The sequence below is a fragment of the Cydia strobilella genome, chromosome 18 (genome assembly GCF_947568885.1).
Source record: "Cydia strobilella chromosome 18, ilCydStro3.1, whole genome shotgun sequence".
NCBI classification, from domain to species: domain Eukaryota; kingdom Metazoa; phylum Arthropoda; class Insecta; order Lepidoptera; family Tortricidae; genus Cydia; species Cydia strobilella.
Window position 1 is genome coordinate 5,554,020 of NC_086058.1, and position 24,572 is coordinate 5,578,591.

Consider the following 24,572-nt stretch of genomic DNA (forward strand, 5'->3'; position numbering starts at 1 on the left):
ATTGGTCATTTTTATCTAGTTCAGTAACAAAGAGATTACAATGTTAATGTAACCCAGAGCATTGATAATAAGACAAGTAAATATAGATGTATAGAACAAAGGCAGTCTATGGCCTAGTGATTATCTAGGCTCATACTAAGCAGGTTTTCTTTTGGCATTTGGGAAAAGCTGTGCAAGCTATTTTTTTAACCCTTCTGACGTCTTTGTCAAATTATATACACGCGCGGCTGCAGCCCAATATCAACCTTCGTGATTCAGAAAGACGCGCCGCACATCATAGGCGTGGCATTCAAAGGGGTAATTTGTTTCTGTTGGTTTGAGTTCTTGTATAGATTTAGGTTTAGAGTTCTGTAAGGCCTCTTGTACATACACGTTTTTTTGCCTGAATAATCCGCGTCCAGACATGGTCTCCAATGTATGGGCTACTATATAATAGAGGTAACACGGCCACGGTGTTAGCATGGCGCGGCTACGCCGCCGTGTGGACCGCGGCGCCCCCCCGGCGCACCGCGCGTATGCACGGCGTAATGTTCGCCGGTGTTGTAATACAGTCTCTATGAGCTTGTTGACAACGCCGGAGGTCTTCACGTTTCAGATGTGCCGTCCGTTGTTTTACAGCGCTACAAGCTCAGCGCGGTTTGACCACGGGGTAGCTTACACGCGGTGCCGTTGACCAGAGACCTAAGGATTCGCCGTGACGAGGGCGAGCCAGCATTTGTCACTATATCCAGATTATTTTAAACGGGTTATTCACGTAGGTATTATTAAGTCGGATAAACTCTCGACATGTCTCCGTTTTTGAGGATCTTCATCTTACGTGGCTAACACCATGACCTCAAGGCCACCCGGCCACGGCGGTACCAGTCTCAATTTCTCGAGTATAATATCCAATATTTGAAAGGCTAGGCGCTTTGACCAACTCTAAAGGGCGAGCAGTATGTGCTTGCACCTATTATACGAATCCCTTACGGTAATAGGGTATAGCGAGACTCTCTCTATATAAGTCTATATCCTATTACCTCTATTAATAGGGAACATAAAAAACACAAATCAAAATATTTGATTTGTTCCTTAGTTTTATTCACAGGTGATCAAATGAGATGTATTTGTCCACTAAAAAACATAAGCAAAGACATATTAGCTTAATACAAAATTAATTTCGTCTGCACTTGAGTGATCTTAGTCTTACTTTTAGTTATCTAGTTTCACTTCTAAAACAATGGTCTCCCTGGTCGATGATGATGATGAAAACTTGTTATTGCTACATTTATACCACTACCTACGAGACGAAACTTGCACGAAATGATTGTTGCGAAAAATAATAAAGGTCTGTTATATATTATTTAGGTGCTCTCTATTCTTATCCTGCAATAAATATAGTAAGGCCAATGTGGTGAAGACCGGCATAGGGCATGAACTCTCGTATTAATAGTATAAGTACGTCGCTCAGACACAGTCAGAAAGGAATATCTTCACTCCTGCTCTATTACCGACCTTTCTAAGTATGTGTACAAACGCAAGAGTTAAAAGCGACGAAAGAGCTTGAAGACAGACGGTCTTACTCCGTAATTGAAGTATGTGTACAAACGCAAGTTAAAAACGACGAGAGTTTGTGGACGGTCTTCCCTTATATCTGTTACGAGATTGTAGATCCGATTTAACAAATTGGTGTACCAGAAAATATAATAAGCCACAAATTCGTATTATTTATTTTTAAAAATAAATAATACGAATTTATATTTAATAAATCTACTTTTGACATAAGCACCAGGTTTTGCGTTACGCGTTGTTATGTGAATTTTTTGTAGATTTTAAACTTGTATCTGATATGTATGTAATAATTGTGCATGTAACACATTATCTACAACCTAACAATATTGTCGACTTGTACACTTTGTAAAGTTTTTTTGTGATTGGGCCCTGGTCTTTCCGCATTGACCTTACCTTAATAATACAATGATTAATATGACACAAATAAAACAAATTTCCTAGGAACTATATACAACTATATTTCTTTCCAATTCACTTACAGACTATTACTATTGACAGCGGTTCTAAAACTTGAGTTTAAAGTCCTTGGGCGGCTTGCCCTCGGACTTATCCTTGCCCTGTATTAACAATTTGATGTACTTCTCTTGGTGGTTGGAGGGGAGACTGATGCCAAGCGTTTCGCAGTTCCGCATGATCTCGGCACAGCCTCGCATGTCTCTTTTTCTCACTGGAATGTAAAAAATATTGTTAGTAGAAATATTTTCTTTTAGACAGAGACACCAATATTATCGGCGAAACAAAAGCCCACCGCCTCCGCTGGTTTGGCCACGTATTAAGAATGGACGAGGATCGCGGCGCTAAAAGGGTATATCTGGGACGCTCAGTAGGGCGAAGGCCGATCGGGCGTCCTAGGTATCGATGGGGCGATGGGTTTGAAGCGGACTTGCGCGATCTTCAAGCCGATAACTGGCGGGAGATTGCGCAGGATCGGGACAACTGGCGTATACTCGTGTCGGAGGCCAAGACTCATTTTGGGTCGCTGCGCCATTAAGTAGTAGTAGTAGACAGAGACAGGTTCTCAGATATTATAAGTATCGCACATATATTATAAGTCTAGGATATAAACGTTTTCCCTGGTATGACAGCCGAAACAGATGGTGTTGTACTGAGATATTATGTATTGTGATCACAGAATTCTGGAAAGTCAACTTTTGATAACCATAGTTGCCGCATAGTACACGAAGCCGTAAGGCGGGATTTCACCAGTGTGCGGCAATGTGCGGTACAAGCATTTTTGTACTGAAACGTTGTACGATACACGTGCGAATAGGTAATTCACAACTCGTGTCGATTTAAAACACTTTCTTCGGTCGTGTTTTAAAATTCGCCACTTGTGAAAATTCCTGTTTTTCGCACTTGTATCGTAAATAACTATTATGATTGTTCAATAAAAACGTTTAACAACACTAAATTCATGCAAACATGTGAATTCTGCAATGTTTTGTAACAGTTTAGTAAGGATATTCGAGTTAGAAACTTAAAATTAGATTCCTTGTTATAACGAGAACCCCCTGAAATTTTTGCTATATCAAGCATAATCATCAGTCCTACCTAGTAACCTAGCCAATAAAGAAGTTTTAAGAATATTTAACTTACACTTGTAATTGAACAGAATTTGCAGTACTCTGGCATATTCCACCATCATGGTATACTTCAACAGGCTCTGCAGGAGTCTCAGCACCGCATCCTCATTGTATTCGTCTCGTAGGATGCAGATTGTGAATGCTGTTGCTCTGGAAAGTAATGAAAATCAAATAAGCAAATAGTGTGTATGTTGCAGGCAACTGGTTAAATTAGCCAGATGATTAGTCGCGTAGCCCGTTCATTAAGCGCCGGCATCTAATTAAATGGCTGTAGAACAACCAGCCAAGTCATTGATCGCAACGTTTAACGAGATGGCCGTATAATACCTACAATGTATACGACATAGCCAGGCATAGAACTCCTCTCATTGACATATAATACATAGATGTAGAACCGAAAATATTTGTTTTTGCCGCTATATTCCAAATATAATTATTTTACTTACAACAATGAAAATAAAAGAATTATAGCTAGAAGTGCTCTAAAAAAGTACTAAGTTTATAAACCAAAAGTTATCATCCCTTTTGGTTACAAAAATATATGTAGACAAAGGAACGATGAATGTATGTTTGTATTTATGATTTTTGGGGTAACTTTGAAAGCATACCACGCTTTGAAAAATGCAAATATAAATAAAACCAGAAGCAATAATACAACACACACATATATTTTACACACAACACTAACGCTACTGAAACTGCCTATTGTTGCTATAGTGGAAACTGATTCTAGTTTACGCAGCGTACTACGTAGGCGAACAACACGCGAATGTGGCACGGAGTGAATCTATCCTTTGATACCTATAGAAGTGTCCTACTTGGGCGACTTTGTTGTGAACGCGATCTCCATGAGCCCACCGCGGCGCGCCACTGGTTCGCTTCGCGAGTTGTTCCCTTATGTAAGACGCTGTGTTAGCAGATATTTGCCTTTTTCTAAATTACCCTGCTTTCAAACATTTACTGTTTAAGGATCCAGGTAATAAATAAATAACTTACTTGTCCCTGACAATATCTCTTAATCCTTCAGACGATTCCAGAAGTTCATCTGATAACATTTGATCAGAAAACCATGAGCTTGACCAACTCAAGTGCCAGAAACAGACTAATGGATAATAATCGTCAAACTCTGCGCTAAACATCAACACATATTTCTTAAATATGACTAAACTTGCTTCGGATCTGTTTGATATGGAGTCTTGGATGAGCTCATTGAATATGACTCTACTTAAACTCCGTAAGCTCGGATATTTAGTGTATACATCTTTTAACAGCGCAAGGCCCTTATCGGAATTCCCTTTCATGCATTGAGCTTTGGCCAGGTAGTGAAGGAATTCACCATTACGCTTATATATAATCGGATCAACTTTTGCGCAATATTGCTGCAAAATCCCAATGTATTCCGGTTTCCCGGTTGCACTGTACATTCTGCATAATTTCTTTACAGTTTGCATGGGAATATATTTCCGGTAATACAAGCAATCTTGTACCATCTGCTGGATTTGCTTTTCTTTTTTCTTAGATATTAGTTCATTGATTGTTAAATCTAATCTTTCAGTAGTCATTTGAGACACGTCATGATTGTCGGTTTCTGTAAAATATCTTATGTTTAAATTATTTAACGTTAATCTGTTTTTCGTCGGGCTTCGGTGTTTATGCAACAGTTCTGAAGTAAATATATCAAGAGCGTCAACTGTTGTGGTATAAGGAGCTACGGAGACACATTTTTGTACTATTTTCTGCACATTTAAGAAGAATGTGATGCGATTGAGCGGATTTCTTGATAGTTGCATTGTGAACATGATTTGCAGCAGCGCGGTGATTGGCCTGTTTGTGTCCTGAAAACGTAAACATCTAAAATTAGTTTCTTGTTGATCTTGAAGCGTAAGCACTGAAGGTATAGAAAACCTTTCTTAAAACTAAATTACGCACCTTTCATACACATGGTTTTACTATACTGTACTGTACCATTTTCTTTTAAATATCTAACCACAAATTATAAATACAATGAAAAACTGCGACTAGTGCGACTAGATAAAAATACGAGCCAGCACAGAAATACAAACAATAAGCAACCAGCCGCTGAGCCAGTCCAATTTGACACTGACACTGACAGTCTAGTCTATGCCTTTAAACTTTTTCTAATTGTTTAAGACACATTTTAAAACGCTAAAATAAATTGAAATATTAGTCTCTATCTATTCGGCCAAAGATGACGCTGGCAGTCGAATAAAGTTTATTCTACTCGGCGATAGATGACGCTGCAAAACATTGTTTACCATTTCTTTTTCTTAGGCCTAAGATACCTACACTATAAGTTTTACTTACATAAGTAGGAACACAGCATACTACAGAATGAGATGAATATCATTATATCGTTCTAACAAATAGCTTTGTCACTACTTACGTAAGTAAAACCTATATCTGTTGGTCAAACCAAATAGTAAATAAGAACAAAAAAACTATAGGTACTCATCCTTTTCTTTTGGGTGCTAGTACTGGTGTAAGACAAAGATAGTAAGATTCTCTCTGTCTATGTTAGAAATGAGACAGTCCTTTGACAAACTATATTAGTGAATTCTGAAAAACTGACATTGGCTATGCTAACTTGTTTGGCCATAGAAGAAGAAGAATTCTGAAAATTCTGAAAATGATCATCAATGATCATCCGAACTTCTCATGTGCATGGAGTTACCATAAATTTTAGGTCTGTGGGAGTTACATATTTGTGGCATAATGTCAAAATCTAGACTAAAGTAAATATTACAAGATGCCATGAAGAAAAACGTGAAACAGCTTGATTGAATGAAACATTAGGTACCACGAGGAATCGGAAAAAAAGGAGGAGAAAAGAAACTAATAGGTAAGCTGTTGTAGATAATATCACCGTCTATACATACTTTACATATTATTTTTTTGCAATAAGTACTGAATAATGTTTTTTTGATTTTAAACTATGATTAGGTAGTTATCCCATGTACCGTTAGTCCGTCACTTACCTACCTACGTTGCGGCTTGTTGGGTTTGCAGCATTTTAAGAGATGTTATAGTCTTCCTTTGTATTGTTAATTAGATCCTGTTTTTTTTTCAATAGTCGCCATCAGAGGTATATCGGCCAGGGTGTTCACAAATATCTGAACAAAGTCTCTATTGTCAGGACGTGAAAGTGCATGTTCAGATATGATGGCGACTGAACATCACACAGCTCAGCACACATCATCACCAGTACCTACAGCTAGGCATATTATAATCCACTTAGGTCAGCGTCAGGTTATCGGGCTTAACTTCGGCAATGCGGTTTGGACATTGAAACTTAGTATTAGGCAGGTACCTACTTGGCATTATAGAAAAATTCAGGATATCGCCCGACAAATCTATTCACGGTTTAACGGCCCTTCTTTCGGTGATCCCAACAACCTGTCCAGCATTAAACCGTCTGTCCTGTCCATCACAGACGAAGCCGCCGGGCGCAGCTAGTAGATGTGGCATGGACAGAGCATGTTATGAAGTAATGAACGATCGGCACCCCGCTGCGGGCCGTTCGTTGTTGCAGTTGCCTGATACTACAGCCGATGTCAGCAACTAGCCCATCGGTGATTAAGTAGGTACAGCATAGACAAGTAGAGAATCGCACGAAAATTCAATGACGATAAAGTACTAACTTTAAAAAAAAAACATACTACCCTACGTACTGTCCTCCAATCATGTGCCTGACGGAATGCCGACTGCCGTGCGGCCTATGGACGCTTCTAACTCCAGCGGTGTCACAGTAAACGAGTTGCCGAATAAATTAACCAATAATACCACTTCTATTTCTAAGCAGGTGGGTGGTAGTGGTAGCGTAGTGTTGTGTTTACGCTACCACTTACCTAGCACTGTATTGAAGATAAGGATACCTACCTAGTCCCCTGTGCTGACCATACAGTAAATTCTTGTATACCTATAACCTATGTATTTATTAGGTCCCTTAGGTGATAATTCAATTCAGTATTTCCTTGTACAGGTTGCTCGTATGATATATAAAAAGAGCCGAACGGTATGGCAATGCGAGCTGAAATATTCGATCCAATAAGTTTCATCGACACGGAAGCAATATTTTAAACAATTTTACCTAAATGCTATTCGGTCAGTCAATACCGACGAAATCGGACTAAGCCTAACAAAGAAGCACCTTAAGATATCGATGTTAGAAGATAAGTTTCATGGGATTACGTAACCTAGTGGACCTCGTATTAGAGAGGGGAGACACTTCAGGATAGGTACAACCGGCATATCGATAAGATGAGGAATTATAACAAGGATAATTAATTTACCATTCTCCTGCTTTTTCTCTAATTAGAATGTGGTAATTAGTCGTATTAAAAGGTGATTAACACTTTCATGCTGTCACTGCAGCTAAGACCGGTGTCTCCCTCGCGGCCAAAGATCCAGTTAAACTAATTAAAGCGGCCAATTTATAAAGAAATTTTAACTAACCGTGTCTTGCACCAAATTTACACAGGAAAGTTCAACCCGTTTATCACTGAAGTGTCTTTTTAAAGTGGTCGGTTAGGTAATTTCTAGTCTAAAGTCACAATTAAAATGGACCCGCAGGCTTACGGCGAACTAATCGAATGAGTTATGCTTCGTTTCTTCCGCTGCACACGGTTATCGTCATTAACAACAATTTCCAGCCAGTTATTAATGAAAACATACGCTGTCACCACCCTGTCATTAACAGAAACAATACATAAATTGTCCGTTACGAATCGTAATAAAAACTTATCACACAGCAGATCATAAAAACTAGGGAACCAGTTTAGGATATGACATCTCACTTTACAGTAATTTATTTTCAACGACACAATTACATTCGAATTTAGAAGAGCGATTTATAAATCTCACAGAACGCCAGAACCATTCATTATAATAAACTTGCGTTTTAAAGTCGAATAGCGTTATAATGGGCAGCGGTGGTAATATTTAAAATGTATTGTGACATTCTGTAATGTATACGACTTTAGTCACAATGCCTATATCGATAGAATCTGAATGGTTGAATGGTATATCGATTATCGATCGTATGGAGCAATGTGTTACCCTTATTGTGCTGTCCTCATCCCTATCATCCGATGCTAAACAGCTAGGCGTGGATTTATAACAATAGCCATTATACTATGCCTGTCTAGGACATAATACTATCTCACATTTCAGAATTTATTTCTGTTGATTTATTTCTTTTGACCTATTTATAATTATAGTCGGCGCTCGCATTTGAACGTTGATAGAAATATTATGAGGATGAATAGAAGTAATCTTCGATCGTACCTCGTGGAGGCTAAGGCAGCGTTACTAGGTATGAAGTTACAATGAAATGTGCTACAGTGGCAAGGAATGCTTGTAGCAGCATGTTAATATAACGCCATACATTTAGAGTAGGTATTAGGTATATTATTTATTACGAGTAGAGGAAAACCGAGGAAAAGGTGGATGACTGTGTGAAAGATGATATGAAACTAACGCAAGTGAATGATGAGATGACGGGTGACAGAGAGGTATGGAAGAAAAAGACATGCTGCGCCGACCCCAAGTGAATGGGACAAGGGCAAGCGAATGATGATTAGGTATATTATTTACATGCGTGTAGCCAGCCAATCTCGTACTATTTATTGGTCCCATGTCCCATAGGTAGATAGGTTAAACTAAATACCTATAAACTAAATATAAAAATAAATATTAGCTTAATTTTTATTTACAATTCCTTTGTAACTATTGTCAGCCAAATAATATCAAAGGTTCATCTTAGGTTACTAGGTATTCAATTTAAAATTGCAAACCTCAAGCACGCCAAACAGGCGATTGACGGTTTCGGGTTCGCAATCGATGTGATCCTGATCTGTATCGTTAGATAGACAATATCGTCATGCCATCGAGAGTATCGAGACCAAACGTCGTATGTATCCATAGCGGTTCGTCCCATGAGACATTGTTTTCTTGAGTGAGTCATTTCTATAGCATTGTGGGTCCGAATCAACCAATGTAACAGCACAACAATAAAAAGTCGGATATATAAACTAATAGGTTACTAGAAAAGGTATAGTCCGACAAGAAATTGTAGAAATTAAATTTTGATGCTAGCTGTAGGTCGCCAGAGGGCCTACTACCAAATCGAAAATCGTTAAGTATGTGCCTCTCTGTCGCTCGAATACGCAAGAGCAATAGAGAGGCAGATAACGAATTTTTTTATTTTCGATATTCACTGTAGGTCGCCAGGTAGCCCGCGCTCGCGCTCTCAATGAGAATTCACGGCATGATCACACGCGCGATATTTGTGTATCAAGTGTATCAACGTCAGGCGTTCGATATCACCTTCCCGTGCAGCATGGTTTCCCCTATCACTAAGTCCGTCACTTTCGCACTCACATACTTGTTAGAACGTGACAGGCATGGTGATAAGCGTACCGTGCTAAGACTCGGAAATCCTTTGTCAGGTTACGGATAGCGATTTTTGAAATAGATTTTAAATGGATCAACAGTATGGGAACACATACAAAATTAGTAATTAGGACCTATAACATAAACATGGACTCAAGATGGAACAATCATATTTTCACCACAACAGCTGGTAAAGGCTCTCTTGATTGTTCAAAAACTGATAAAAAAGTTTCATTTTATTCTCATGTGAGGCAAAGTAATCAAATGTAGTTTTTGAGTTATTTTCTTATGTTTGCTGGTAGATTTGATGGTTTTGAATGATAAATATTTAATACCATTCATTTTGAATCGATTTGCTATGATTTTGTTTGATATTTTACAGTTACTATTTCCCTTGTGTTGGTGTGGTGAAACATTTTGTGTTTCACTCGGTGGCAGAATATATTCAACCCTCTTGCCTTGAAGCCCTCGCAACGCTCAAGATTCCATTTTTTGTACCACTTGCTACGTTCGTGGTTCAATTTTGCAATCTTTCGCTTGCTCGGGTATCAATATTAGCACGAGAGGTTAAACAACAACTTTTTGTGATAGGTTTTCTCGCTTGACAGTGTTGTAGATTATTGTAAATATATAGTTGGTCAAACCAAATTGGCAGTAAATAAGAACAAAAAAAAACTATACCTACTCATCTTTTTCTTTTGGGTGCTAGTAGGTACTAGTGTAAGACGAAGATACTACTTATGATTCTCTCTGTCTATGTTTGAAATGAGACAGTCCTTTGACAAACTATACAGTGTTTACAAGAGGCTAGAGTCTGTGCGGAAAGAGAAGAGTCGTGGAATGTATGGGACTCAATACATATATACCACGACTCTTCTATTTCCGAACAGACTCTAATATTAGGTATCGCGACAAATGCTACAAGCAATAGGTTAAATCGGAAAAAAAATCAATCTAGTATTGTAGATTGGCACAGTAAAAAATAAGGGTTCCGTACTTTTTAGTATTTGTTGTTATAGCTGCAACAGAAATACATCATCTGTGAAAATTTCAACTGTCTAGCTATCACGGTTCATGAGATACAGCCTGGTGACAGACGGACAGCGAAGTCTTAGTAATAGGGTCCCGTTTTTTGTATTGTATTGTATTCATTTAATTCAAGCAACATGGCTCATAAAAGCTTTGAAACATAAAAACCTATTAAAATTAAAATACAAACTTAAAAATTAAAATATGTATTACTAAAATATTAACTAAGTTACTGGAAACATGTCAAAAATAAAAGAATAAAAATTAACTAATAAATAAAACATGATTCATGTAGAAATTCAAATAAACTAACTTTAAATCGAATGTCGTACAAATACCCTTTTACCCTTTGGGTACGGAACCCAAAAAAAAGATACATATTTGTTTTAAATATACCTAATTATATGTTTTTAAAAATAATCTTGGCTTGCTCCTCCTCCTTGGTTGGCTCCTGTAAAAGGACCATCAAGTTGGAATGAAAGCGGTCAGTTAGAAAGTTTCTTACGAAGTTAAATCATTCCTAATCACAACTAATCTCAAAACTTGCATTGCTAAAATGTTTTGTGATATATCGACATATATTTGTAATTTTGTATACATAGTCATAGTCATAGTCATAGTCATAGTCATTTATTTTATAAAGCCAATTTACAAGTCAGTTGCTAAATAACATCAAATTACTATACAGTAAAGTTTATCGATTAAGTTACATCATATTAAAATAACAGTAAAATAACTTACATTAAAAAATTCCGAAAATAGATCCCGTAAATCATAGATAACAATTTGCTCCAGATGCTACCTTTGAATCGCACGAGCGAATTTTAAAATATGAACAATAGCTTGATGCGGACATAAATCTTTCTGAATTCGAGTTATTTATGACTTGAATACTGAACGCGCTATAGATCTGTCACTCTATCAACAATATGTGTGTTTGAAACTCGTGGCAAATATTTTATATTAGGTAGGTAATATTTATTATCACCATATGAGTCATACACATTTTAGAAAATGGTCACTTCTGTGGACAATACAATAAAAGTTAACGACTCAGATCGATAAATATTCCGTTTTCCTTATTTGAGTCTCAAGTATACTAAAAGATATATATATCTTGCCTGTAGAAATTATCTTTAGGTTTCTTTCATTTTCTTTACAATACAAAATTGATAGACCGATTTAAGTAGAGAATAAGGTTCCAGTCCTGGCAACTATACTTGTTTTAAGTAATTATTTTAGGGGTAATAATGGGTTATAATTACGATTTTCATAAACAGTTACATGTAGGAATGTATGTACTAATAAACACAGGTGCCCATTATACCCAAGGCAACGAAATCGCAACAAATGAAATTACTAATTAAACGCGCTGAGTGCTCAGATCATCGTCGTAAATAGTTCTACATTATCAATGTCCATTACTTACATTTTCACTGATTTGGTTAGCACGTCGCCGAACAGGCGCAATTCTGATATTCTTATCGCTGGCTAGCTTTCGACTAAGATCACCAGTATAAGATGAACCTAAAACCACTAAAACCCGTTACTATTGGCTAGATGCGAATGTGCGTAAAGAATTCAATTTTGTGCGTTATTTACATTTTAACATATTTACATTCTGTGAAATAACTCGCCCCGCCTCTGTCACGCATATTTTGCTCCAAACAATATTTTGTTAGAATTGTAATTACTTATTTTAAAATTGTGAAGGTAAAAAAATTACTAAAAGCAACTTAGACGTTTATAACATTACCTCATCATCATCAGAAACTAAGGAGCTGTCCGCAGTGTTGGCCGAACGTTAATTGCAATTAACCATTACAAATTGAACCGTAAACCGTAACGGACGGTTACCGTTTACGGTTCAATTTGTACTGGTTTTTGGTTAATTGCATTAACGTTTCCGCCAACACTGGCTGTCCTCTTGCCGGTGAAGCAATCTCCACGTAGGTATTTATTTCCTTGGCCTTTTCCTTAACAGCCTGATGATGCCCTTGGTGGCTTCCCTCTCTTCCTATTTTCTTGGTCATTCCTTTCTTTGCTGGTCTTGATAATATCACATATATATATATATACGCCACGCCACGCCACGCCACGAGATCTGACAAAATGAAATGAACCCCTCTTGCCCCCCTTAGTTCCAGCTGCTCGGCTGAAAAGAAAACCCTAAGGTTCCTCAGGCCCCGGATCTCGTGTCAAACACTTCTGTCTGGCCAGTAAAATATAAATGTTATTTACTTATACTATACTACACTGGCTCACTGATCCAAAAAGGATCTTGGCCTCTGACACGACAGAACGCCTCTCTGTTCTATACTGCGCCAATTCATGTCAGTTGGGTACCTACTCTCAGGACGGACAGGTCTTTTAGGGCATTGTCACTTCATCAGCGGTATCTGGGATGCCCGGACGGACGTTTTCCACCCAGGTGCCCAACATACGGGTACGCTCTTTTTCCATCCTCTCCATGTGACCGAGCCAGCGGAGTCGTGTGGTTTTGAGTTCATCAATTATGTTGGGTACCTACTCAAGATAATTGACGAAGTCAAAGCCACACGACGCTGCTGGCTCGGTTTGGCTATGGTTGCGGTGCCTACCGCATTTACCGCAACCATAAAATTTAAATGTTAACGATATAATATTTCCACGTACTTCACTGGTTTCGCTAAGCCAGATCGCCTGCAGTCGTTAACAAACTAGAACAACACTCTAGATAGAGCAAAGGCGCCGATCGCATAAATTGTTTAAGAAAATAGACCGCACAGGCGCACTGTCTAAATTTAGTGGTGGTTAAAATGACGCTTGTTTAACTGGCTGAATAGTGCTTTAAGTGCTGTGGCCACTTCGTTACGGTTACGAAGTAAACCGTGTACATGATTGATATGATGCACTTGTGGATGGTTGGTATTAGATTAAGTGTTGTTGCTTCTGTGAGCCTAGTAATGAATGTACGTCGAGATAAAAAAAGTGATTTTACATAGATTGTAAAAGTAGAATAGCAATCAGTGGCAACTTGGCAAGCCAGTAATAGAACTCAATTCAGCGTCAAAGTCAGCACCCGCAGCAAAAAATAATTTTGTTCTCTTGTTGACATAAATGTAAATGAAAGATATATTCACACACAGCAATAAAAATGTGCACACTACATTTAAAAAAAATACAGAAATTGAGAAAATCTTAAAAAATAATCTAGTTACATGTAAAAAAATCCGCAACGCAGGCTTCGTCTGGTGGCTACAAATGCAAATCAGCAACATGCTGCGTCCTAAAAATAGCAATGATGATATCCGCAACAGGCCTCGTCATTTTTTTTTGTTTAAATAAAATAACTGTCACGAATCGTTCCTGGCTCAAATGTCCCCATTACGCTGGCAGCGTTACCGCGCTGAATGGCCAACGAGATCTGTTGGACCAGGTACGATCCGGACCGAGGGTCGCACCTCCTGTCCCTCAGCCGCCGACCCAAATCCCTTACAAAGTCCCTGGCCTCCACGGCCCAAGGTCCCACAGTCTCGACTGCAACCGGCACAAAGTCGTACGTTGGTTCCAGGGCAGAGTACTTGGCATGCTTCATTTTGGCGGCATACTCCGCGGCAGTACCAGCAGACCTGACAGTGAGACTCAAGTGAGGCGCAAATGTACTCACGCACGTTGCATCCCACAAGAGGCATCGTCCCCTCTGCCATGGAACCAATGTCAGACCATCAGGCCTCTTGCCATCCGTGCGGCACAACCCTGGAGGCTCCAAAACGCAAGGAATATTGGCCGACACCAAAGCCCTGCGGATGACATCATTGATGGCATGATGCCTGCCAATGTAAATTAATACATATTTATTTTAAGAACCCAAAATTGTGTGTCGTGGCTATTTCCATAAATTATTTAAGTTTTGATTGGCATTTTCTATCAACGACTGTCATCTTGACTAGGTCCCCAGGCACTAATTCACATATAAACACTAAACACATAAACTTTACGGCTAAGTCTTAATTGCTTTTCTAAATGCACTAATGACAAGTCTGTCCTAGGAGCCAAAACCATCCATTTCCCTATCGTATCGTATCGATCCAGAAGCTTTATGAGGCCGCCAAATGAGACAGTCGATAAGATTATCTTACCAATACAGCAATTAAATTGCTATTTTGCATCATAATGGACCGATTAATTACTTTGTTGGAGTAATAAATATAATGTATGACGTGTAACGAAAGCGCTTTGAATGATAAGCTTTAAATTGCAGATATTTATTTTTTAGATAATTAATTTAAAATTATAACTTTTTAAATGTTTAATTTTTTATTACCATTATTAACCACCAAAGGTGTTTTTTCTAATCCGAAAATGTTTGAAGAGTCATATAGGTTTAGGGAAATCTCCCTAATTCGTATCGTTCGTATTTCGTGTGACTATTTGTTATTTGTTCTAAGTTCTCCTTTCATTTCGGATTGTACCCCATCCCATTCTTTTTAAGGGGCATCTTGGTCATAAAGTTCCAAAAAACAAAACTTTGACAGGTGGTTTCCCCTCTGTAACAAAATCGACCAGATAACCCCATTAACCCAACACTTTATATGAACTCTTGGTATATAAAAACATTTATATTTGTTTCCGTACTCGTACACCAATCGAAAACGCCGTTCAAATATGTAAAATAAAAAACAATCGCGATTAGTTTATCTTAGCTATGTATGAAGGGAAGATAAATGTATTCACTGAAATATTGCTCACTTTAGATGATCGTAACATACTATGTCGTAACTCACGTAACAGATGAACGTTTCACTAAATAAATAGATCTTATCAAGATATTGAGTTAAGCCTACATTTTCCATCGTTAAAGTCATCAAGTAGCTCGAAAGCAACATTAACTGTAAAACAATTCAGATATGATATATCGATAAATATTTTCAAGCATATCTCTACATTTTCATAGACAATACACAATGTGCACGACTGCCCGCGGCGGGCCAGGAAACAATAGAATATGCCTTCACAATATTGACTTAGATCCCCGACCAACGGGACATATGATTTTCTAACTCCCATATTCTATTTTCTGCATGAATGTCATCGTGCATTTTATTGCCATCACGGGATAGTGTATGCCACTAAATATAAATATGGAAGCTTTACGTAACTTACCCACTACTGAAAACATACAATAAGCCAAGACAGACCCTTCTCATGTTATTATGTTAAGTAAGTACAATAGTAGCGGAAGAAACAACGCATCGAAAGTATCTGCCATCCTGGAATACTTCTACTGTTCGCGTTTTAAAGTATCTGTATAAATAAAATTATTCAATATATAGCGAGACACATACCTTGTTAAGATCAAACAATCATTTGTCTAAATATACGAATACATCCGTTTTACAGAGTGACATCACCCAATTAAACTATATCTGAGGTATTATTAATTACCTACACATACAGTCATGTGATATACATATGTATGTACAGACATATCCACGGTTTATCTGTATGTAAAAATATTGGTACGACTTGTACACTTACCCCACTTGTAAGCTTTGCACAAAGTGATATTTAGTATAAAAATCAATGGGTACATTACTAAGCTTTTAAGATCCTTTGTGAATTTTCTTGTGGAGTGAACATTTTCTGCAGCAAATACTTACATAGATATATAATAACTAGTATAACAGCTGTGTTTTAGTGAGCTAAGTTATATGAGGTTATAGAAAATGCCAATCAGAACTTAAATAGAGGTACATATTGTATGGAAACAATCATGTGGTTTTTCTTCCCAATCCCCATATATTTTTACTTTTGTAACAATTTTGTTGTAATATGACAGATTGGGGTCATTTAACTGCAATTTTATTATTTATTTATTAAAACCTACCAAATGTAATCTAACAAATATCAAATCAATATACTTTTCCTTATACATCCGTTTTTAACATTCGGTCAACTTTTCCGCACAAACAATAAAAAGGCACTTAAGAAACCTCAGCTGGTGATATTTGGGTCGCGCCGGCCCATAAACAAGTGGGGGAGAGTGGAACTTGGTAAACAGGGGGCAGAAATGACGTTTGTCGGTAATGGTTTGTTGTGAACGATTTATCGTTATCTCGTGCAGGACAATTAGCTGTCACCGCTTCTCACTTTGCGTGGAGAAGGGCATTAGGGTGGTGTGGAGACGTCCTAATAACAACAATCATTGTAGTTCGCTTACCTTAATCCCATTCACTTGTTGTCATTAATGCCAGGTCTCTTGAGTAACGTTTGGTACAAAGTCATGTTTTTATTACAAAAATCACAGGTTTGTTCTTGCATTATAAAATAAAAAGAAAACCCGCCAAATGCGGCCAAAGCACAATAAGGGCAAAAATGTTACTTTCGTGACCATCTGGCAAGTGGCAACACTACTTGGTGTTGGTTAGCGTAGCATGTCTTTTTCTTCCATAACTCTCTCTTTCTCTCTATTACCAGTCATCTCATCGTCCTAAAAATAAAAATATTTAAAATAAGAATGTTGTGTTAACTTTATATTTATATATAATTTGCAAAAATATTCTTAATAATTTTATTCTAGTAGTGATTTCTGTAAATGAATCCAGCTTCTCCTTGCGGGTGTCCATGGGTGACGGTAATTGCTTACCATCAGGTGATCAGTCTGCTCGTTTGCCTCCTATATCATAAAAACGGTACATTGATAAATAAGAATTTGAATGTTGTGTTAAATATTAGTTAGGTAGCTAATAAAAGCTTGAGTCAAATAAGTAGTCGATGTCCACGACAACCATTGGGAAAGCATCAGATACCTACGGGACTGGTTACGTTATATTTGGTAATATGTGTATTGACTAGAAAAAAAAAACCACATTTTTTATAGTATTTAGCTTATCGCGCTCGGAGCTAGTTATGAAAAACCGGCCAAGTGCGCGTAGGACTCGCGTTCCAAGGGTTCCGTACATTACACAATTTAAACAATGTATTTTCTATGTGAAACGTGAGTGAAATGTCTTTAAAAAACCCGTAGGGGTCGGATCAAAAACGAAGTAATTAAGTCCGACTCACGCTTGACTGCACATTTCTAATAGGTTTTCCTGTAGTCTATAGATAAAGATCTATTTTGCGTATTTTTTTCAAAATTTTAGACCCAGTAGTTTCGGAGATAAAGGGGGGGAATGGTAATGTTTTGCCTATTTTCTTAAATAACTTCTAAACTGTTTATTTTAAAATTATAAAAAAAACAAATTTGAGATTCTCATAATGAGCTCTTTCATTTCATATGTAACACGATATAGTTTGAAAAACTTTATTTTTTAATTTTCTCATTTACCCCCCAGAAAATGGCCCCCGTGCTTATAATTCATTTATTTTCGTTACATATCCGTCTTTGGGTCACTTAATTGGTCCAGTAGTTTCGAAGAAAATAGGCTGTGACAGACGGACAGACAGACAGACGCACGAGTGATCTATAAGGGTTCCGATTTTTCCTTATGAGGTACGGAACCCTAAAAACACATCGACGCCATACCTCCCCTGTGCAATTATATGCACAACGGCGTCGCGCCGTCGGCGCCTCTGATGCTGTTAGCTCCAAACAATAACTTTACGTACCTCCACCATTGTCATCATGACTCGAAACATACACGGAACAAGGCGCAAACAAGACAAACTAAGAATATCTTCAATGTCACATGTTAAAGGGGGCAGGGTGATGTATTAATTACTGCATATCATTCCTTTGACAATTAAAAGAGCATGACTCCTGTGGGCATCACGGTCGGATAAGTCCTTGTAATACTAGATTCAGTGTTAGAATGTTTAGTTAGTTAACTATGCAATTGAAGAGGACAGGAGTTAAGTAAACGGGATAATACAAGGTATATCCAGAAGATCTAGGTCTTACAGATCTAGGTCGTCTCAACTAATCTTATAAGGGAACCTTTACATGAGACCACAGTTAGTGTCAATTTTGTCAAAAGCACACAACACTAAAACGAATGACAAACAGTCTTTTGCAGTGGCAATTATCTTATATATATCTTTTTTCTTTGACTAAATCCTAAATAAAAAAATAGAAAGCACTAAAGTCACAACATTCACTAACTGCTAATCAAATGACGGAAGTAAGACATCGATACTACAGCAAAAGAGTTGTCAAAAAGAAATGTAACGTTTCCTCAGCCTTGTGTGACGAAGTTGTCACTTCAGTACATTTCGTCGTTAATAATTGATTGTCACTTGATACGCGAGTGCCCATCTCTGGCTAGCCGACAGTTGAAGGCATGTTCCACTATCGTCTACACCAAACCTCGTTATTATCAATAATTCAGTTCATTGAAAATAATAAGGGTTGGCAAACCCAAATTCATCTATTGTAGGTACAGTCAAGGGCATAAATATATATACATTCCCAAAGTTTCAAAAATATGTGTACGCTCTTACCTTAGACAATAAAGTCGTGTTCACATATTTTTGAGCCATTTGTCTGGATCAATATTTTTGCCTTCGACTGTACATAAGAGGGCGAATTAAAAGTTTTGAGCCTCACCTTTTAAATAAATACTAACCTCGTAACTTCGCCTTACCTAAAAAGTATTAAATCATAATTTCACTATAAATTGTATCATATACGATTTGAAATAAGTTTACGTATAATTTTCAAATTAAAAAATGGCGAAGTTGGGGGCGGGTGGCGAAGTCAGGTTATTTTAGAATGTATTTTTTAATTTAAACTATTTTTATGCAGATTTATTTATCGTGAATTCAGTGGTAAAATTATTATTTTGAATTAGGTCACATTATTGAAAAGCCTCATTCAAGGACACCACATTCTAAACACGTCACTTTCCTGACCACACTTTTCGCACGTAGCCATTGAGTCCAGAAGTTCTAATTTTCTAGGTAAGTAGAATAGAGATCATGCGGTCGCAAGTGGAGCTCGCCATCGAACACGGGCAAGTAACCCAATAACGTGTCCGCAACGCTGCAGTTCTCACGTAACCGAACCCCCGATATCATTTGTCACGCCACCGAAAACTACGTGTGTGAATTAGCTAAACGTAGGCGGTGATAGTTCAAAGCAAACTAAAAAAAAATTGAAAATATATTGGCTTTGGAACATGTTTATATTTTAAATGCGCTGCGATAAGGATTATATGTGAATAAATGATGATTCAATACTTTTTGTTTAAACAGAGATTCCATTTTCATTTCTAAGTGGACAGTACCATCGTATTCATTATTATTATCATACTTGCTGACTCTACAAGGTCCAACGACTACGACATGGACATTTCGAAATATCTTTAAAATTAAATCCGCAAGCTACCTGCAGTGCCCACACTACTCCCACTTTAATTGATCCCGGTTTCTATCCGAACATGTCCATTGCAAAATTAGACTTTCCGTCGGGCTTTCTAACCCCTCAAATGCTTTTGGTAGCTGTAGCTACCAGCTGTCACCCTTATTTTATTATAATAATAGAGTTCACTGAAAAATATATCAATCACCAGCGACCCGCCCCGGCTTCGCATGGGTAGTTCAACTAATTTACACAAAACCTTTACAAATTATACACATAAACCTTCCTCTTGAACTACTCTATCTATTAAAAAAACCGCATCAAAATCCGTTGCGTAGTTTTAAAGATCTAAGCGTACATAGGGACAGACAGACGGACGAACAGACAGCGGAAAGCGACTTTGTTTTATACTATGTAGTGATGATGTGAATGCCACATGTAAAGGGCCCTCCACACTATGCGCGAATCACGGCGCGAAGCCGCGAACGCAAATGTGGAGTCGATTTCGTTGAATAGCGAACTAGACTTTACAACGCAAATCGAGGCAGAATTCACTTTTTATATTAGCCTAATTTAGTGTCCCACGGCTGGGCAAAGGCCTCCGCTTGTTTCCACCACTCGGCCCTGTCATTTGTAGTTTCCCACCATTCCGAGAATGCGTCCAAGTCGGTCCGCTATTTTCCTTTTTGGTTTGTACTTCGACGGCCATCTGTCCCGTGGGTCCCTTCACTACCTCTTTCTAATTAGTTTTTACTATTCAAAGGGACTGGAATTGCTATGTAGCGAGACTCGCGACTTGACAGCTGGTTAGCTGTTAGCTGTACAGAGCTTACTATATTTAAATAATATAATAAATTAATATTCAGTGGAGCATTTAAATTTGACAGCTATCCGTACAGTAGCGCCATCTGTAAAATGACCATATGGCCATGATTTCATTTGAAAATAGCCATTTTCCTCCTGATTTTTAACAAGTTGTGAAAATTTGATGAAATTCTGAATGCTATTAAAACTATAAAACTGCTTTTTAGACAACAGTGCGACGCTAAATTGTGACGTAAAATCTTGTCATAAATAGCGAATGTTATGGCAGAATGAGATCTCGATGTGTCTCGGAAATGACGTGCGACATTGATAGATCGACGGAAGTGAACTTCAATCGCTCAAGACAGCTTATTTTTATACGAATATAATAGACTATTTATAAGATTCGCCAGACATTTGGTCTGGGTGCGTAGCCAACGTGCAATCGTTTAGCTGCGTAGTGAACGAAACGCAACTTTCACTGTCGCACTAGTGTGGAAGAGCGATAGAGAGAGATGACTACGATACGCTACGGAGCGTTAACGATTGGCACGTGGGCTACGCGCCCTATCTACGTTTATACAGGCTGATTTTTAAAGGTACCTATTTCCCGATAAAAGTTTCTAGGACTAGTACGGATCTACGGATGACCAAATAGTACAAATTACAATTAATTATTAATTAGAAAAATAAGATGCCTATAATGATTCAAGGACACTTTTGGACATTAAGTCAAATCAAATTCCTTTGTATTTCAGAGCTGTTCGAAATTTAAACGTCATTATTAGGGTCTATAGTTATTTTTACCTCAGCAGCTCTAGAATTAACAATACAACTTAGCCACAAAACTTCTTACTTATCAAATTAGGAGGTTAATAATATGGCTCGTTTTCTAATCAATCACTGAATAATCAATCACTGAAGATGAATTTAAGATAATCGTTCACATCACAACCGATACAACCGATGTCGCGCTGTAAAAGAAAATCGAAACGTTCAAAAACAATCACACGCGTGAAACAAGATCATTTCACATTTACCTAGGGTACATCATTTAACATCTAGCACGCCAATAAAGCTCTTATTTCAAACTGAACACGAGGTTACATTCAGTAAAAATCTACTAGAGGTTTTCATTATTACAGAGGTACGGTACACTCCGTACAGGGCGTACAGTATTCCGTACGACGCGCCTATGCAAAGACGTGCCAGTCGCTCGGCGTGCGCGCGGGAAAACATCGCGAAATTTTAAAAAGTTACGATTCATAGACTATACAGCCAGTGTTTCATGACACGTGTTAATGGTTAGTGAATGATTTTTAGTGAACAGATATTAATGAGGTTTGTTTTTTTTTAAATTGTTTTATTAGCTATAATCATATGAATGAAACACGTAAAATTTAATATTTACATAGGTGCATTTTTTACATATTTTTTTAAAGTAATATAGCATTAATTAAAGTTACTAACAATTACTCACACATCATAAATACTGGCCTTATGGCCAACACAATACATAGATACGTACTTATCATAATCGTTCTAATAATCATACAGAAATAGAAACCATTGAAAACTAATCCGTTATTTTGAATAGCGCACTCAAGAATCGTGCCCGTCCATGTATTGAAAAGCGTTTAAAACAATTAATTCTCAACCCAGTTTCATTAACCTAGTATAAGTTCAATACGGTGACAAATACGTTTACCATTACGCACGTTTTAAAGTGTTGTTACCAAGTGTTAACTTATAAACAATGATTTTTTTATGTAACCAAACCATTAACATGTATGCTAGGTGAATAACCTTTGATACGAACAAGGTAATTAAATAAGAAGTTTGCATAGTGATGGATGATTCCATTTGTGTCAAACAGGGGATTAAAGTTTTTGTAACTTTTTTTATTCAATAATGGACCTCGCGTCGTTTAAGCCCACGCCCCACGCCTAAATTCTAATGAAAAGAGGCAATTAAATTTCGTAAATAAATAGGTTATGCCTACTGAGTTTTTAGTAAAAATAAAAATTATAAAAAGTTAGGTATGAACTAATAACAATCTACTTATAGATTTTACTACCACGTAAGTTAATGACGTCATGTAAACAGTGACGTAAACAGTACTAATGTCAATTATGTCGTATTATCGGCCAATGTTTAAAAGTTCAATATATGGGTTAAATGACTGATACGATTTCTATGATAATGACAATAATTGTGATCTGGAATATTACGTTTTTTCTGAGTTCAACACGAAAATTAAAATTGAGCATTACCATTTTAGTAAGTAGGTAGGTAGGTAGGTAACATGATGCATGTAACTGCGTCGAAATATCGGGAGCTCATAAATAATACAAAAGGTAATCACGGTCTATATCCCGGTCAATATAAGTTTAGTGAAACTAACCGTGAATCATTCAAAACTCTAAGTAAGTAGGTATTATTAAGTAAAGCAGTAAATTTTCAGAGAAAAACAGCTCAAGAATTATATATTCTGTACCCATACATGAATGTTAGTTTAGTGAGATGAAATTACCAAATAAATACGTTTTACGGCTTCATGACGCAAACGTTGGACACACATCGCCATAAAACTCTCACTAGTTTCAAAAAGAATCATCTCCATTCCATTATCATGGCGACATGTGTCTTTCTGGCCTAGGACGGCAAAGTGTCCTGCGTGTCCCGATAAGCTCTATTATCGAATGTTTTAACGGGCCAGAATCGTGTGACTTTTCCATTGGACGTGCATGTAGGCCGTTGGTGATAGTGCGTTGAAAACTGCACTTTTATTAGCGTGCGTAAATCTGCACGTTGCGGTTTGCATGTGTGATAAAAATACGCGTATGCGATAACCAACATACCCTTTTACGTGGAGCAGACTTTGATATTTGTTATACCTAAAAACTTGCCACATTAGACATTTTAAGTGAAAATAGTTTAATATGCTGGAAAATATATTTTTTTGCATAAGAAGTATACAACAACCGTCATTCATCCGCTAACATTATTGGTATAAGCTATAAAATATTAAACTAATATTAATGAATAAACTTTGCATGTGTGATAAAAATACGCGTATGCGATAACCAACATACCCTTTTACGTGGAGCAGACTTTGATATTTGTTATACCTAAAAACTTGCCACATTAGACATTTTAAGTGAAAATAGTTTAATATGCTGGAAAATATTTTTTTTTGCATAAGAAGTATACAACAACCGTCATTCATCCGCTAACATTATTGGTATAAGCTATAAAATATTAAACTAATATTAATGAATAAAATTAACTATAAATGAATTATGTTTGATAATATACATAAATGAATTTGATATATCAAACATACATAATTGCTTCTCAATGCCATTATATAAATTACAACTCACGATAATTCAAATCGTATGACAATAAAAACAACAACTACTCTAAAAAAACCGGCCAAGTTCGAGTCCGACTCGCGTTCCAAGGGTTTCGTACATTACACAATTTTTAACAATGTATTTTTTTTTAATGTGAAACGTGAGTGAAATGATCAAAAACTAAGTAATTCAATCCGACTCACGCCTGACTACACATTTCTAATAGGTTTTCCTGTCATGTATATATAGGTATAGGTAAAGAACTATTTTGTATTTTTTTTTCAAAACTAGACCCAGAAGTATCGTATATTTTTGGTCTATTTTCTTTAATAACTTCTGAACTATTTATTTTAAAATTACACAAAAAGTAGGTATATGTATTTGAGATTTCATTTGATATGTAACACGATATAACTTGAAAAACTTTGTTCTTTTTAATTTTCTCATTTACCCCCCAAAAGTAGCTTTGTTTACGTTACATGTCCGTCTCTGGATCACAAATTTACATACGTATACCAAATTTTAACTTAATTGGTCCAGTAGTTTTGGAGA

The 24,572-nt window shown here is 37.1% G+C and overlaps 2 protein-coding genes across 3 annotated transcripts in view; one reads left to right on the plus strand and one right to left on the minus strand.

The window, feature by feature from the left end:
- Positions 1–2,036: 2,036 nt before the first annotated feature.
- LOC134749426 (uncharacterized) lies at positions 2,037–21,932 on the minus strand. Of its 2 annotated transcripts, none has more exons than XM_063684351.1 (4): positions 21,922–21,932; positions 4,131–4,969; positions 3,148–3,284; positions 2,037–2,218 (listed from the first exon to the last, which is right to left on the minus strand). In XM_063684351.1, exons 2-4 carry the CDS (start codon positions 4,931–4,933, stop codon positions 2,055–2,057), a joined length of 1,104 nt encoding a protein of 367 aa, XP_063540421.1. In that variant the 5' UTR covers positions 4,934–4,969; positions 21,922–21,932; the 3' UTR covers positions 2,037–2,054. The 2 variants fall into 2 exon arrangements, with proteins under 2 accessions (XP_063540421.1, XP_063540420.1); XM_063684350.1 differs by lacking the exon at positions 21,922–21,932 and adding an exon at positions 5,064–5,221.
- LOC134749409 (thrombospondin type-1 domain-containing protein 4-like) overlaps positions 21,849–24,572 on the plus strand; it is a 163,824-nt gene continuing 161,100 nt past the window's right edge. The window contains exon 1 of the mRNA XM_063684327.1: positions 21,849–22,002. The gene's annotated coding sequence lies outside the window, so the exon portion shown is untranslated. The remainder of the gene's footprint in view (positions 22,003–24,572) is intronic.

Excerpts from the sequence above, each read along its gene's own strand:
- LOC134749426 (XM_063684351.1), bottom strand. The coding sequence starts at position 4,933 with ATGTTCACAATGCAACTATCAAGAAATCCGCTCAATCGCATCACATTC. Across the intron at positions 3,285-4,130 it reads AGAGATATTGTCAGGGACAA|AGCAACAGCATTCACAATCT; the intron begins GTAAGTTATTTA and ends ATTACTTTCCAG. Across the intron at positions 2,219-3,147 it reads AATTCTGTTCAATTACAAGT|TGAGAAAAAGAGACATGCGA; the intron begins GTAAGTTAAATA and ends TTTACATTCCAG.